Consider the following 17,447-nt stretch of genomic DNA (forward strand, 5'->3'; position numbering starts at 1 on the left):
CATCCAGCACGTGTCCGGCAAGGACAACATAGTTGCTGACGCTTTGTCTCGTGTCTCCGAGGTTAACATCCCCGCCTCACTCGATTTCTCGGCTATTGCCAAGGCGCAGGAGGAGCAGCACTTCTGAGCCTCAAATCCAACCCCAAATACAAATTTCGGGAGTTGCCCATCTTCGGTTCAAACCTCTCGCTCTGCTGCGAAGACTCGGAAAAGGCACCTCAGCCATACATTCCGGCCACATTTCGCAAGGAAGTGTTCCACGCAGTTCACGATTTGGCGCATCCAGGCATCAGGACAACAAATCGGTTAGTCACCGGAAAATACTTCTGGCCCTCCATGAACAAGGATATCAATTCCTGGACCAGAGAGTGCATCGCATGCCAGAAGTGTAAAGTCTCCAGGCATGTAAGGAAAGAAGTGGGCTCATTTCCCCGCACTACCAAGCGTTTCCACACGATACACCTCGACATAATAGGGCCTTTGCGAGACCCGCACGGTTACAAGTATTGCCTCACAATCATCGACAGGTTCACGCGGTGGCCTGAGGCAATACCTCTGAAAGACATTACGGCGCAATCTTGTGCCGAAGCCCTCTGCCGAGAGTTGATACCTCGCTTTGGCGTCCCTGTACTGATCATCACTGACCAGGGAATGCAATTTGAATCCACCCTTTTCTCGGAGTTAGGCAAACTCCTGGGTTTTAAACGCCAGCGGACTACTGCATACCACCCGCAATCCAATGGGATGCTGGAACGTTGCCACCGGACGCTGAAAGCCGCCATTATGGCACGCGACGATCCGTCCTGGACTCAAGTCTTGCCTCTCGTCCTACTCGCCGAGAGGAATTTGCTACCAGCCCCGCGGAGCTGGTATACGGGGAGAACCCAAGACTCCCAAGCGATCCGGTCTTCGACAAGAGATCGGGTCTCACGGAGTCGGGGTTGGTGCGTCTGCTGAGGGACAATCTCCGACGCATCAAAGCGCCACCACCCACTCGACACTCGCCCACACCTGCCTGTTCGCCCAAGGAACTGGACACTTGCACGCACGTTCTGGTCAGGACGGATGCCGTCCGGAAGCCGCTGCAGCCTTCATATGAGGGCCCGTACCGCATTCTCGAGAGGGGAGAACATTTCTTCCAGCTCGAGATGGGGGGACGCAAAAAGGCGGTCTCTTTGTCCAGACTGAAACCCGTGTGCGCCCCGAAGTAGCGTCGTGTCCGCTTTGTGGTTTAACGGGGAACGGAGTTCCGGGATCAGTCGCCGAAACCCCCTAGGTTTCATCTGGGGGCGGAGTGGGGGACGGGTAGATGGCGCGGAACTCTCCACTCACTTTAGAACTCGCCACGAGAGTGGAGAATTAGCGGTGAGAAAGAGCCGTTGGTTGGGACAGAAAGGACCGCATGGAAATAAGCCAGTCTTTTCTGTCGCAACCACCGGGAGACACACGCGGCTTCTCTCGCGGCCCCACTTTAAGGCCCTGAGCCTATATGGATTGTTGCGCCAACGATTATTAATAGAGAACAGATGAATTCATTATTTGTGTTCGTCACCTTGTCGGCCGAAATGAAACGTTCATGAAATGACGAATGTCATCATTTCAGGCGGTTCTTCTGTAAACAGCACTCAGTTCATGTGTAGTACATAAATCATGCAGTGCTGTTCGTCAAGCCAGCACTGCAAACAGCAACATGGAAGTCACCACCCTGTCTATAGGCCCTCCTACATGCGGCTCTCTCTTTCTAGAACCATAACTGTGGTGGATGATATACTCTATACATGCTGCATAAAATTGAACTTTGCCTCTATCATCACTCCCCTGCTTCGCATGAGTACAATTCAGCATCTTAAATACGCTTTGCAACCACAACCAGTGCTGTATCGTTTCTATAACCCATCACTTAAAACACTCTCTTTTATTCCTCTGGATGACTAGCTTGAGTTTTTTGTGGGCTAGATATGCCCCTAGCCATCAACTAGGATCGTTCCTGATAGGAGATTTGGGATAGGTAGGTATTCACTCTCTCCATCGCAATACTATATCTGCTTGCTGTGGTAACAGAGTCGTCACTTTCTGGCATAACAAAACTGACCGTCTTCCGAATTAGCCATTATAACTTTATAGGCTCCCCCCTAATGAATTGATGTCGGCCTGTTCACGGTGCTTAATATAGCGCCGAACAAGCTCCAACAATATCAACTCCTTGTGGTTTGGAACCTTGCTTCCGCACTCATTATATATATGGTTGCCCTTCACTCTTTGATGGGGAATAGCGCATCAACCACCCAGACAGACAGACAGACAGAACAACCATGCTTCCGAACTCCTTAAAAGAGGGACCAAGACATTTTACCGTTTCGTACCAGAGTAGAGACAAATCATCAGACATTGCCTCACCTCTGCCCTGTGAGTAGCGATCCTTTTTATAATTCCCAAAACGCAACATGGCGCCGAATTACATCGGTCGTATATCTGCTTACACTTCAAACCATAGCTTGGCCGTAGCTCAAACTTCAATTGGAGGCGGAGTGAGGACTCCTCAATACCTAAATAAAAATTCCTCATGCGTTTTCTGAAGGATTTGAGTTTTCCGAGTGATTAGCTATATTTCTCAGAGTGAAATTATGCGGTGTTTCCAACGATTAATTAATTGAAATAATAAAAACTTGTTGTTTCTTTTTCGTTTCAACAACTTGTTTGCACTGACGAAGGGAACAAGTGGTTCCCGAAATATCGGTTTTTGCAAGAATAAATACCCACACCAACGAAAAAGAAACAACAAGTTTTTATTATTTCAATTAGCTATATTTGATTTTTCGAAAAAATGACCGAATATTCCTTTTCCCTTTCTTTCAGATTTCTGAGGCTATTGACGAGCTTTAAAGCAGTTGTTTTGTAGGTAATTCACTGGTTTTTATTAATTATTCAAATTCAGGCTTAATACTTTCATAAATCAGTTTTACAAATAAGATACAACCACTTCAAATGCAATAAACTTTATAAATGTTTCAAATAAATTCAAATTTCAAAAACCAAAAATGACAACTATACTCACTATAGTCGTTACGATCATTACATTCTGAACGCAACCATGAACTCAATATCCAATTGGAAACTCTGTCATGTTCACACACCCGAATGCCTTGCCTATGCGACTCGACACGTCAAAAACTGTCAACGAACCGAGTTGTGATTTGTTTATTTATTCTCGCCGCGGAAGAACAGTTATTTTAGGGAGTGAAAGTTCAAACGTGTTACGCGCTTGCGAAAATCGCCCACGGATCGTGTCAAAGACTTTTCATAGTCAGATTGCGTGCGCCGCCGAGTCCTTTCGCGACGGGAAATTGATTTTTCGGTGGAGTCTGAGTGCCTGTCCGTGTCCGAGTTGCGGTAGGTCCGAGACCGAACAGGGCCCCCGTGCACCGTTGCGCCAAGCCCGCCGAGTCGCCACAGAAGGATGCCTTCAGCCCGCCTGGCCCTGCGCGAGGAAGACGTGATTCGCCTGGCGCTCGAGTTCCTCGACAACCGACAGCTCCACATTAGCCAGCTGTCGCTGGAGCGCGAGACGGGCGTGATAAATGGCCAATTCTCCGATGACATACTCTTCCTACGACAGCTCATTCTGGACGGGCAGTGGGACGATGTCATCGAGTTCATTCAACCGCTCGAGGCACTGCAGGCCTTCGACATGAAGAAGTTCTGCTACACCATCCTCCGCCATAAGTACATCGAGCTGTTGTGCATAAAGTCGGAGGCTGGCGGCGCACTCGCGGCCGCTGGCCAGGGAGTCAACTCGATGGAGGGCGCCGTGGAGGAGGTGGTGCAGGTGCTCGAGCAGCTCGAGAAGCTCGCACCCTCCAAGGAAGAGTACTCCAACCTCTGCCTGTTGCTAACGTTTCCACGTCTAATTGATCACCTGCAGTACCGTGACTGGAACCCGAGCAAAGCCAGGGTCCAGTGCTTCCGCGAGGTACGCTGCGCGGCAATTTGCATAAATTATCGTCGCGTTCTTGCTCATGCTCTTCTTTTCGCCGCAGATCTATCCGCTCGTGGAGAAGTACCTCCCGTACGAGTCAAAGACTGAAGCTGTGCCGTCCGCCCGGAGCGACCGCCTCATCCAGCTCGTGATCAAAGGTGTCTTGTACGAATCCTGCGTGAGCTACTGCCAGGCGAAGGCGACCGGGTCGCCGGACGTGCTCAACCAGGACATGGCCTTCTCCAAGCTGCTGGATGGCTCGGGAGGTAGGTCCGCTGCGGTTCTTGTTTTAGCGGGAACTCACCCTTGGTCCATTTCAGGGTTCAGTGATTCAGATTTGTCGCTGCTCAGCTGGCTGCAGAGCATTCCGGCTGAGACGTTCTCGGTGCCTTTTGAACAGAAAACGTTGAATGTGGATGTCGAGCGCCTCGAGCGACCGTCGCTCGAGACCTCTTGGACGGAACATATGCTTATCACGCCAATCAAGGTGAGCTGCTTAGTCGGTTATTGATTTCGCGTGCGTGTCGGTGGTCGCATAGTGAATTCGATGCTTCACTTGGCTCAGAGCGAAATTCAAATGATTGCTAATGCTGAGCTTAGATAACAGCACACAACGCCGCAGGCAATCATTTTGTAACATTCCAGCTAACGTCGTCAGCTCTTTCTATCTAATTAAAACATGCAAATGTCGACTTTCGTCCACAGCCAAAAACATTTCCGCATTCTGTGATGCCGTTCACGAGACCCAGAAGTGCTGCTGACATAATGACGCGGTCGCTGATCCCAAACCTCGAAGGACTTCCGTTCGGTTTAAGTGAGTATTCGAGATTCACTAATATTTCCCACGATTTCGATGAATTAACTTCCGCTTGATGGTCCGCAGATGCATCGAAACTCTCAGACACCGTGGATCGAGCATCTATGTCACGTTCAAGTTTCGCCAGCTTTCACTTGACCGGCATCAAGGCCAATTCGAGAAGTGTGATGGCATCTAGTGTTGACCGGTTGTTCTCCAACGATAACGCACAATCCCTCACAAATCAACATGAATATGAGGTAAATGTTATTTCGCTTTGCATTTTAACAGAAAGAGCTCCATTCATGCATGAATAAATCGCCTCTAGGGTCTGCCATCGATTCAGGAAATACAGTCAAAGTCAGCGGAGGAAACTCATCCTCCTGGGAGGGTAGTGGACGCTAACGATCGCCTCGTGGACAATGAAAGTCCTGGAACAACTACATCGACCGCGAAAAGCTCAAGACGCGATTCTCTAAGCGAGCGATCTCAGCTACCGCCCCAGCCGCAGCAGCCACAACAACAACAACCACAGGTGCCACCTCCGAAGCTCCTGCAGCAACATTCAAATGCTGAGCAGAAACAGGAGCCTCTTTCAAATCATTCGTAAGTAGATGCGAGCGGTTGGCTGTAAACGGAGTGAATTCATTGACACAATTTGATTATCAATTTCAGATCGCCAAAACTCGATTCGAATTTTGCCGGTCGAATGCGTGGTGAACTGTTCGAGAAGTATCAGAGGCAGAAGTTGAACAGGGACGTGCCAGAAGGGTGAGTCTTTTTTTCATTTTAAGGTAAAAAAAACTTAAAAAAAACTCGCAACAACCCAACTGGATTAGAGCCTTGAAGCGTGTTAGATCGCTTCATTCAAGTTCATGACAGTACACTGCCGTACACTGTAGGAGGCAATGAGGATTTTGGACTCTCGCACTTCCCCGTTTTTAGAAAACTAACCGTTTGACATATTACTTAATGCTGGCTTTCCCATTCCCATTCCCATTCCTTCCACTAAAGGGAGGAAAGAGGAGAAAGAATAAAAATTCAAATGTAATGCACAAAACAGCTCGATCTGTTAGCGCCCTGTATCTGCATAAATTTGCTGACCAATTCCATCCCACCTTCCACAAGAAAAAATGTGTTGTTGGTGTCGTTCGCCACCTCATTATATGTAGAACGCAGTCAGGCAATGGGGTCTCCCCATTCTTGTGCAAGTAATACTAAAAACCTCCATGCCCCTGCTTAGAAGTTGGTGCAGTCCATCTGCTTCCTGATTCATTTTCCTAAAGGAATTGACACCCGTTTAAAGTATATTGTCGTTCTTCACGAGCGACCACTTCTCTTGAGTCCTTTCCCTTGCGTTTGTGGGTGGTGTTGCGTTCCTGGGAGATGTCATGGCCGCCACGATTCACATTTCCGTGCGTCCGACACGCAAATTGCTCATTCCACAACACTACCCCAGCTGAAATCAAAGGGGGTTTCATCGAAAAACCAGACGCACAGCTCCCTCAACTCGACTACTGCATGTCAAAATGTACGCGTCGCGCGCTTCTCGCTCTGGCCACGTTTTCTTCAAGGGGCCCTCATAAGGTGGCCGCAGCGGCTTCCGTCCGAATTAGAACATGTGTACAGGAGTTGAGATCTCTGGGCTTTAGTTTTGGCATTGCTTCCTTGAGCAGACGCAACCGACCGGTAGGGTTGAGTCCTGGCCTGATGTCGAGAACAGTTTCGCTGGGGAGTTTCAGGTTTTCCCCGTATACCAGCTCCACGAGACTTTCAGCAAATTCTTCGCGAAAGGCTGTTCGGAGCCGAAGAAAAACGAGTAGCAGGACCTGCGATCCGGACACCACCTTGTCGTGGTGGGGGAGCTTGTGGTAGTTTACTACTACACTAAGGGTGTCCAAAAACACATGAAGATGGAAACAAAGGATTGTAACTATCCAAGTTGTTAAAAATCACAAACTTCGAATCCACCCGCGACCTTGAGAAATCAGGTCGTATCCGAGGCACGGATTTTGGAGGTCTCGCTTAATTCATTTTCCGCCACGGAGAAATCTGTGGGAGACAGCCTCTCCACTTCAGTGGAAAACCTACACCGGATGTCTACGGCGCGGTCAGCTAAAAAGGATAGTACAACACCCTTAATGAGAGGAGCTGGAAATCTGACTACTGCCGACCTGTCGATGTCGGGAGAAGGAAACTTTTGTCGCAGAAGAGAAGGGACTACAGGCTCGCATGTCTCCTCCGCCTGTACCCGGAAAAACGGCAGAAGGGGAAGTTGGTAATGTGGACGTTATTGGTCTAACGCCGGTATGTGAAAACAGATCCATACAGCCCGGACTCCGTGAACCTGGTAGGACTTCTAGCCGATGAGAACGAAAGGCACTGCGAAAGAAGGCGAGGTTTCCGGCGAATGAGGACATGCTAGACCACCAAGTGTGGCGATATCCAGAGAAATCGGACGCAAGAAAGTGGAATTTTCGGCGGAAGGTGAGGACAGAAGAGGCAACCATGCCGAGACAATTCTGCTCTCAGGACCTTGGTGTGGTCAACTTACAATACTAGGATAATGGTAAGAGAAGAAAAGTCATAGTTGCCTCCGCTTACTTACGCTTTATTCTTTGTGCGCAAGACACAAGAACTAAGGGATCTGGTAGTGTATGCAGAAGCAAGTGGCCTTGAACTTTTAATAGGTTGTGATGCGAACGCTCAGCATATTTGTTGGTACAGTAGCACATACTAGAAGAGAGAAGCTACGTTCGTGGGGCCAAGAAGAAGTGAAGTAATTAACCTAACAATCTGCACTTCAAAGTTGTTTGAATCTGCACTTCAAAATTGTTAGAGTTGATTAGAAACTGGCGAGTGCTTGATGAAGTCTCACTCTCAGATCACCGTCACTTAGAATGCAGTCTAACTATTACAGACGAACAGCCTCTAATACAAAGACGGAATCCTAGAAAAACGGATTGGACAAAGTTCAATAGAGCACTTAGAGCAACTTCTATTCTATTTTTCGACAATGTCTTGTTCTGGGCTACGTGCCTTCCTCTTGGCAGAAGGTGAAGGTAGTCTTCATACTAAAGCCTGGGAAAGATGACTATTCAAATCCAAAGAACTTCAGGTAAATTGGCCTAACATCATTTTCGCTGAAATGTCGAATGGTTGAGCGTTACATTCGCGAGAAGGCGCGAAGGTCGTACCCCCTAAATGAAAGCCAACATGCTTGCCAACGTGGAAAGTCCTGTGACTCTGCTCTTCATTCTTTGGTTTCAACGATAGAGGATGCAACTCTGAAGGGTGAGTACGCGATGGGAGTGTTCGTGGATATTGAAGGGGCTTTTGACTGTGCGCCCTTCGAAAAGCTCTGTTATCCCGCCATGGTGTTGTGGCGCGGCAGGATTCGCAGCATTCGAAATTTATCCGCGCCATCTTTTTTTTAACGACGAATAAAAAAAACGCCGGTCTTCCACTCCCGTGGCGAGCTCCGCAAAGTGGATAGATGTGCGAGCCACTGGCCGGGGAAGGCAAGGCCGACCTTTCGGCAAAGGTTTCGCGTTCTGTACAGTTCAGTGAGTTCGAGTTGTGGTTCTGCACAGGCAGCAGCGAATCCAGCACAACCCAGCAATGAGATTGGAATACAAATTCGCGTAAAGAGAGTCAAGATCAGGGATCCGCGCCATCTTTTTTTTATTCGTTCGCATTCGCAACATTCGAAATAAATTTCGATGGTGCGGATCTATCCACTTTGCGGAGCTCGCCACGGGAGTGGAGGGCCGGCGTTATCTTTTTTTTATTCGTTCGCATTCGCAACATTCGAAATATTTTTATTCGTTCGAAATATTTTTATTCGTTTTATTCGTTCATTCGAAATAAATTTCGAATGTTGCGAATGCGAACGAATAAACAAGTCGGAATACCGGAAGCTCGCGCTTCGGGTATAAAGGTTTTGTGTTCATCTTATGTGAGAAATTTCAACCCACATTTTTCTGTCCGTATATAGCTACAAATCCAACATAATCCTTCATATTTTTCCAAACTACGAGACATACGTGCATATTACAGCCATAGATATCACGCTCACCCTAAACAAACAAACTGCCTATTACCGAATATTGTACACATATATGCGTATATATATTGATCGTACCCAAAATTTCCGATTTACTTCTTATATCTATTTGAATTAGGCACTACCCGCAAAGTTCATTAGCACTACATAGACACATGTCTGGCTGACAAATAACTAAAAAACTAAAACAAAATAATTCTCTGCGACCCAGTTCATAAGAACTCATTTCGTTGTGGTATTGACGAATTGATATGTGATGATGACGTCATGCAGGTTGTAGAGTGCCCGAAATTCACAAAAAATTGTAAAGTTTCACCCCCTATAACTTTGTTAATAATGGTTGGATTTTCTTCAAACTTGACCAAACTGTGCATTATGTTCTTCATTACACGCACGCCAAATTTTGTACTTCTGGGATGAAAATAAGGGGGGGTGCGGGTAAATTTAAAAAATGTGGAAATATACTATTATTAACTTTATTTGTGCAGATATCGGAACCGGATATATTTTGAGGCCTAGATTTCGTAGAGATGCACCACTGTGATTTTTTTCAGATTTTTCGGTTGGATAGGTTCTGAGAACGAGACCTGTTACACTTTTTGTGGGTCATATTTTGAACCTCCATTCCCCTATGTTTCATCTAATATCAAATATTGAACCAGATTCAAAAAGTACTAATTGAGACCTTTCATTTGATACCCTACATGGCTACATTCTGTGAAAAAAAAATTTGCACCCTCCATTCACATGTATGGGGAGCCCCCCCTTAAACTCAACACAAGATGGCGCCACTTACTGCATGTAAAGGGATCACTAGATTACATACTCTCACCAATTTTCGTGACAATCGATCTAGTCGTTTCCGAATAAATCGGGTGTGACAGACAGACAGACAGACAGACGGACAGACAGACACGGTCTCGATTCTAATAAGGTTTTGTTTCACACAAAACCTTAAAAAAGATGGCGCGGATCCGTGGCGCGGCAGGATTCGCAGCATTCGAAATTTATTTCGAATGTTACGAATGCGAACGAATAAAAGTGTTGACGAAACTCTAATAAAGTGGATCTACGCTATACTAACGCAGAGATTGTTTTGTGCTGAAGTGGGTGTTGATCGCTACCTAACAACGGAATCGATGAAAGGCTGCCCTCAAGGAGGTGTGCTATCGCCATTTCTGTGGAGTATGCTGATCAACTCACTACGACGCGCACTGCAAAATCTGCCAATACACGTTCAAACTTAGGCGGATGACGTGGCTGCGCCGGCTGTTGGTCGAGATCTCGGAGTGGTGTGTAGAAATACACAACGCGCCGTTGATTTGATTGACATTTGGTGACTCAGGCAAGGACTTTCAGTAATTCTAAATAAAACCAAAATTATTAGTATTATTTACGAAAAGAAGGAAACTGAATGGTCGTTGCCTTCCAGAGATGAGGGGTACAACCCTTCAACTCTCCAAAGAAGTGAAATATCTGGGAGTTATTCTAAACAAGAAGCTTCTTTGGAACAAACATGTAGAGATAAAAATGAAACGAGCCTCACAGATTATGAGCTATGTAGGCGGACGGTTGTCTCGACCTAGGGACTTAGGCCTCAGGTAGTAATGTGGATATATGTTGCTACCATTAGACCGATGTTCGCTTATGCATCCATAGTGTGGTGGGTTAAGGTGAAACTCCAAAGAATTGTGTCTGGGTCTCACCGGCGCCATGAGCACGACATCCGGCGCACTGCAATGAGAGCAGCTCATAGACTAATTCGATTAGATCTATGGGAAAATAATGTACGTGGGGGGCATTGGAAGAGTCGTTGGGAGAATTGAATCTAGTTTTCTAGTTTGTTTGGTAGAAGATATGTTATCTTGAAACGAAGAGAAAATTGGGACGAACCAGAAGAATGCGTGTCAGGATATACTGACGTTTTCTACACTGATGGCTCAAACAGAAGAAGAATCAGAAAATGGTTCTAAAGCAGGAGTATACCTCTCGAATAAAAACGAGAAACGGGCTTTTTCTTTGGGACAATACACAACAGTCTTTCAGGCTGGAGTGTATGCGATCCTAAGGGCGGCAACCTGGATGATTGACGAGCGGTTGAAGGGCAGGCGTATCGCAGTCTGTAGCGATAGTCAAGCTGCATTGAGAGCGTTGAGTAGTACTTTAATAATAATAATTATTGGCACAACAATCCACATTGGATCAGGGCCTTGAAGTGTGTTAGAGCACTTCATTCAAGACCGAAACGGTACACTGCAGTATACTGTAGGAGGCAATGTGGTTAGCATTGCGCTCGCCCGAGATAATTACCCTAATTTGACTCAGGTACTCATTCACAGCTGAGTCGACTGGTATCCGACGTCAAATCACGATACGAAATCCCACTGCCACCAGTGAGATTTGAACCGCGACCTTCCGTACGATAGCCTTGTGCTCTAACCACTCAGCTATCTGAACACGAGTAGTACTTTGATCACTTCAAAAATAGGAATGTAGAAACTGATTGAACTCTGTTTCTAGATAGAATTACTCCGGGTACTTGGTCATTGTGGTGTAGAGGCCCCGTCGGACCGTCGATCGTCATCTCCTCCAACAGCTGGTTGGCGGTGTCGATTGGATTTAGGTCGTCGTCCGGTTTTGCAGAATGGAACACTTTTACCTTTGCATTCCTGACTCCGAACCGCACTTTATAATCGACCTTTCCCAGTTCCTCCAGGTACTCTCCGTTTATAAGGAGTAGGAAAGGTTGGCTGTTTGTCTGAGGTTCAGTCGTCCATGGGAATCCTGGAGTTTTGAAGGCGCAGGAAATGGACGAGCTTGTCCTTATTCATGCGGACCTTCGGCAACCAGATGCGAACGACCGGACTCCTGGGAATTTCGACGTAAGGGACTCCGCTTCTGATCTTGCTCGACCTCGTATTGAGATCGAATGCGTTTCAGAGCAATGGGCTTCGCTTTCTGCTTGTCTGCCAGGCGTTTGCTATTACATTCCTCAACAATCGCCTAATATTTAGTGAGGTCCTTTTCATCCTGTTCGTTGACAGTACCAACCTCCTTATTCTTAGCAATCTTGCTGAGAATATGCATGACCTTCTGGTACTGGCTCTTGAGCAGGACACCAGTGGACCTTCGCTTCTTAATTGGTTTCCGGCGATCGACGTTCTTGTCGGTTTTCACTTTCGAGGGATCCCCCGACGTCGAGGGTTTCGGGTTAGGAGTACTATGTCTACTCGCTACACCCAGTTTGACGACACTGGATTCCAGCCTGGAAGCCACTAGTCCGTCTGCCGCTCGCTCCGGGAGGTCGCTGCGGTTGGTTTCAGCACAGCACACAGTGCGGCCCTCAGTGGAAAAAAATCGAAAATATATATATTTCATTGGTGATTTAGAACTGTGCAGTTTATTTCAGATACGTATAACGGTAAATTAATCATTGTTATGGAGCACGTATTTTTATGCATGTATGACTCGAAAGGTAAACATATAATAAAAGCAATTGCAATTTTTTGTCAGTTGCGTTTTGAAATGTGTTTCAAAAACATCTTTGCGAATTGTAGTACATTTAATTTAACGGTGTGGGAGTGTTCATTTTGTTAAAAATGTATGGCAGAGGTAAGTATCGATATTAATGTTTAAATTCAAATGTCTTAATTTCTGCGCAATACATCCTGTAGTTGATTTGGAAACGTCCCTTATTCTAGTTTCTTCTTGTACAAAAATTATCTGCAATTAACTGCAACAATAAATTTTGTGGGTTTTTTTTAAATATCATTTCATCCAAAATTCCGATTTGTTGTTAGGATATCCTAAAAATAGGGGACGAGTGTCCTGTTGCTGTAGAAGAACAAATCGTAAAAATGTTCAACAATTATTGTTTAGTCTTGGGCAAAACATGGGAAGATTGCTTCCGGTGCAAGAAAATATCTTGTCCAACGTCATTCTGAGTGGCTTGATAAAAATATTTATGTTTCGGAAGTTCTAAGCCTTAGGCTCAGCGAGCCTCAATTAACCTATAGTCAAGGCAAGCCAGAAGTGCCATTTTCTGAAGCATCATTAAGAACTAAAAGAGGTCGTGTCTTCTAGATGTCCAGAAGAAGTTTTATTTGACGCCGAAATATGACAAACATCTCAACAATCAACCAAATTCATGAATATCGCGGTCACCTGCTGATATCTTTGCATTTGTATTTCAACTTCAGTGAAAGAAAGTATACAATTCTTGGTACATTTATAACTCAATTCATGAACACTGCTTCCCTTCTGTAAAGGTCTTAAGACAAATAAAAAGTACTTTTCTAGCTCCCATAAATGTGACTGAAACAACTGCAAAAGTAACCTTGCAGAATTTACTAAACTTTACAACAATTAGTACTCTTAAAATGGTTGACACTCCCGAGTTCAGTCCCAATTTAATTCTTATATTAAGCGGGGATTTGACGGAAGCTCAGGTCGTAGCACGTTCAAACAAAAATTCGTCAATGCTTCCACAAATACCGACGAGTTTTTGTTTGTGTTTGCTTTTGTACCTCTTAAAATGAAAGACGTAAATAACCAAGACCTATGGGTAAATTCTCGTCCATCATCAACATTTTTTTGCAGGCCAATAAAACTTATTTACATGAAGGAATGTGCATCATTAATAAGAGAATATGAACATAACATAAGCGATTAAATAAAAAACCTTCCTCCATGTGTAACCAGGTGCTCAGAGGTGGCGAGGAGGAAGACGGGGCGGCAACCCTGCCGGCCAAACCAAAACCAAGTCGCCGAGGAGAACCTCGATTGTGGTAGGACCGGGAGCAATAGGCGAATGCTCCAAAGGCCTAACTAGGGCGATCAGACCCGAGCCTGCGCGGGAACTCATCTGAAGTGGCAATAGTCACGGAACCTTACCAGGGGTATACTGGTACTATGGAAACCGAGATAGCCCCTGGACTCACATACTTCAGGAGAATTCCTGTTGTATGTGCGTTCAGCTCGGCTGTTTGCGGTTGGCCCCCTAATGAGAGTTTCATGGCGGTTGTGGTTGCGTTCAAGCGAACAGAGACCTTCGGGTCTCAGCGTGGTGTTGCGTTTCAACACGGGTGCCGTATTCCTTAGTTCGGTAGCGATTTTGGTAGGTCTTGTATTCACCAGTATGAATGCTGAGCCATGCACTTGGTATAGATTGGTACCATTGTTGCTTGTCACAGCGGGACTTTGATTTTGGTCACAAAATCAATCCGTGTCTGAAGAAGACCGTGGGATTAAGTCCACGAGACAGGTACTCACGTTAAACCGCTAGGACTCTCCGTGTGTAACCAATTTGATGGGTGAAACTGTGTAAATAAACTTTCAACTTCATTTTACAATGGTAGAGGGAAGTGCTAGCAAGATTTTATCGAACACGAACTCCTCATCAAAATGTTATATTAGCGGGGCGACCCCACTGGAGATGCATTTGGAAAGAGTTACTGAAAAATCTCCAAGCACTGACCATCATCGTTTTGGTTTATCCCCCTTTCACAGCTGGCAGAAAACAAGATAATATTTGGAAACAATAAAAAAAATCCAAGAGCAATTTAAGTCCCGTTTAGGTATTGTAGAAAAGCCAAAGCCGGGACATGACTCCACAAATGACGGGAATACCGCTAGGAGGTTTTTCAGCAACTTTGAAATTACAACCCAAGTAACAAATGGTGACATAAATTTAACATAATTTTAAGAGTTTATCTTGTGGCAGTAAAATAAACACAGTCACATTTAGCGTACTGTTGAAGGATACTTTGGAGTTATATTTCAACCTATATAGTTCGTATTATATACCAATCATCATCATCAACGTCGCAACAATCGGTATCCGGTCTAGGCCCTTATAGACTTTCCGGGTTGGATCATCCTCATCCATACGGATTTAGGAGCCGCCCACCGTAACCTATTGAGCCGGATTTTAGCCACAACTTGACGGTTATGGTATCGCTCATAGATTTTGTCGTTATGGTGGCTACGGAATCGTCTATCCTCATGTAGGGGCCAAAAATTCTTCGGATGATTCATTTTTCTTCCTAAGAATCGAAGTCTCGGAGGAAGACATGAGGGCTGGCAAGATCATTATCTTGTACAGTAGGAGCTTTGACCCTATGGTGAGACGGTTCAAGCGGAACAGTTTTTATAAGCTGAAATAGGCTCTATTGGCTGCCAACAATCGTGCGGGGATTTTATCGTCGTAGCTGTTATCGGTTGTGATTTTCAACCCTAGATAGGAGAAATTATCAACGGTCTCAAAGTTGTAGTCTCCTATCTTTATTCTTCCCGCTTCACCAGTGCGGTTTGATGTTGTTGGTTGGTTCGTTTTCGGTGCTGACGTTGCCACCATATATTTTGTTTTGCCTCCATTGATGTGCAGCCCAAGATCTCGCGCCGCCTGCTCGATCTGGATGAAGGCAGTTTGTACGTCTCTGGCCGTTCTTCCCATGATGTCGATATCGTCAACATAGGGCTTCAGTTGGGTGGACTTAAAGAGGATCATACCCCTCGGATTTACCTCAGCATCGCGGATCATTTTCTCCAGGGCCAAGTTAAAGAGGACGCATGATAGGGTATCCCCTTGTCGTAGACCGTTGTTGATGTTGAATGGTCTCGAGAGTGATCCTGCTGCTTTTATCTGGCCTCGCACATTGGTTAGGGTCAGCCTAGTCAGTCTTATCAACTGCGTCGGGATACGGAATTCTCTCATGGCCATGTACACTTTTACGTTGGCTATGCTGTCATAGGCGGCTTTAAAGTCGATGAAAAGATGATGCAACTGATGTCCATATTCCAACAGTTTTTGCATCACTTGCCGCAGAGAAAAATCTGATCTGTTGCTGATTTGCCTGGAATGAAGCCTCTTTGGTATGAGCCAATGATGTTCTGGGCATATGGGGCTATCCGGCCTAACAAAATAGCGGAGAATATCTTATAGATGGTACTCAGCAACGTGACACCTTTATAATTGCTACACTGTGTGATATCTCCCTTTTTATGTATGAGACAGATAATGCCTCTTTGCCAGTGGTCAGGAATTAATTCGCTGCCGCACACCTTGAGCGCAAGTTGATGAGCCATATGGTGAAATTGGTCACCTCCATATTTAACTAATTCGGCTGTAATTCCATCGGCTCCTGGGGACTTATGATTTTTAAGCCGATAAATTGCACGGACTGTTTCCTCCATACTTGGTGGTGGCAGTATTTGTCTGTCGTCTTCAGTTGGCGGGACCTCCAACTCGCCCTGTTCTGGTTGTTCAGTAGTTCATCAAAGTACTCAACCCATCACTCCAATATGCCCATTCTGTCGGAAATCAGATTTCCCTCTTTGTCTCGATGGATGAGCATCGAGGTATGCAAGGCTTCATCCTACTGACTTGTTGATAAAACTTGCGCGCCTGGTGCGGTTGCTCCCTGTACTTTTATAGTTCACAGACTTGTTGGTTCTCCCAGGCTTCCATTTTCCGTCTTTAAAGTCGCTTCTCCGCTCGCCGGAGTTCGTGATAAGTCTCTGCGCGTGCCCGCGTTCTTTGAGAATGCAACAATACTTGGTATGCAGCACCCTTTTTGCGGCCAAGTATGTTTGTGGCCGTATTTATGACAGCTTTCTTCAGGTGATTGTGAAGATCACTTGTTGATGGTTCTTCTCCAGGATCTCTGTTGACTGCTGTTATTGTGGCATTCATTTCCCTCTTATAGGTGTCGCGGAAGACTATGTTGTGGATGACTTCCGTGTTAACTCTCACCTGATTGTCAGAGGGGATTCTAGGTGGTGTTGTTATTCGAACTCGGAGCACCATGCCAACGAGGTAGTGATCTGGATTATATTGGCTGGCCCCCTATATGTTCTGGACCAGTTGGTATAATTTGTCCCGTTTTTAGACGCGGGAGACTCGCCTTCATCTTTCTCCGTTTACAGCTTTTCGTTAAGAAAGAGCTTCCAGCGATCACCACGTGGAGGTGGAGATAAGGTTTGGTAGTAGAGCTGTTGGTGTTTTTCAGCAGGCGTTTTCCAGGTTTTATGCTCCATCGTGGGTACCAATCCTATACTACGCTTTGATCACGCTCGTCGTTCCTCCTCTCTAATCTGCGGGTTCGCATTGTCCAGGACTCACAAACGTGGACATAAGAGTACTCTTTTCATTCGAGGGAAGGGCCCTTCAATCTATGGATTATTCACACTTGTTATTCGTTACGATGCCCAAATTAGAAACACAAACTAATTCCTATTGTCGTATTTACTATAGTATATTTGTTGTCGAGTTTAAACTGATTCATCCGATTTATGTGGTGATAAACATCACCTCTCTATAAAATGAGCAAACTACTATCCAAAATTTGCACAATATTAGGCTCTAGCTCTAATACTTAACAAGTGTAAACAATTAGCTCATTATATCTGATTTCATTAGATGAATTGTAAGACAGTTGTGTCGAAAAGATACAAAAACATCAAAGATGTAATTAGATCAAAGATTTTCGTACTTTCTATTGTTTTATTGCTACATTCGCATCCGATATCAAGTCTTTCTATATAGAACGACGATAGTTTCGATTTACTACAAAATCGATTTCTGAAAAATTAGATTGTTTGTCGTACCT

At 45.4% G+C, this 17,447-nt stretch overlaps 1 protein-coding gene across 2 annotated transcripts in view; it reads left to right on the top strand.

Annotated features, from left to right (window-relative positions):
- The first annotated feature begins 3,144 nt into the window (after positions 1–3,144).
- LOC119647766 (WD repeat-containing protein 47) overlaps positions 3,145–17,447 on the top strand; it is a 92,619-nt gene continuing 78,316 nt past the window's right edge. The window contains exons 1-7 of one of the 2 annotated variants that reach the window (XM_038048892.1): positions 3,145–3,970; positions 4,038–4,242; positions 4,297–4,463; positions 4,682–4,790; positions 4,860–5,032; positions 5,101–5,378; positions 5,448–5,543. In XM_038048892.1, the coding sequence (XP_037904820.1) occupies positions 3,458–3,970; positions 4,038–4,242; positions 4,297–4,463; positions 4,682–4,790; positions 4,860–5,032; positions 5,101–5,378; positions 5,448–5,543 (1,541 nt within the window). In that variant the 5' untranslated portion in view covers positions 3,145–3,457. Of the gene's footprint in view, positions 3,971–4,037; positions 4,243–4,296; positions 4,464–4,681; positions 4,791–4,859; positions 5,033–5,100; positions 5,379–5,447; positions 5,544–17,447 lie in introns of those variants that run through there. The other variant, XM_038048897.1, reaches the window with a different exon arrangement.

Source organism: Hermetia illucens, chromosome 2 (assembly GCF_905115235.1).
Source record: "Hermetia illucens chromosome 2, iHerIll2.2.curated.20191125, whole genome shotgun sequence".
In the NCBI taxonomy this organism is placed as follows: Eukaryota; Metazoa; Arthropoda; class Insecta; order Diptera; family Stratiomyidae; genus Hermetia; species Hermetia illucens.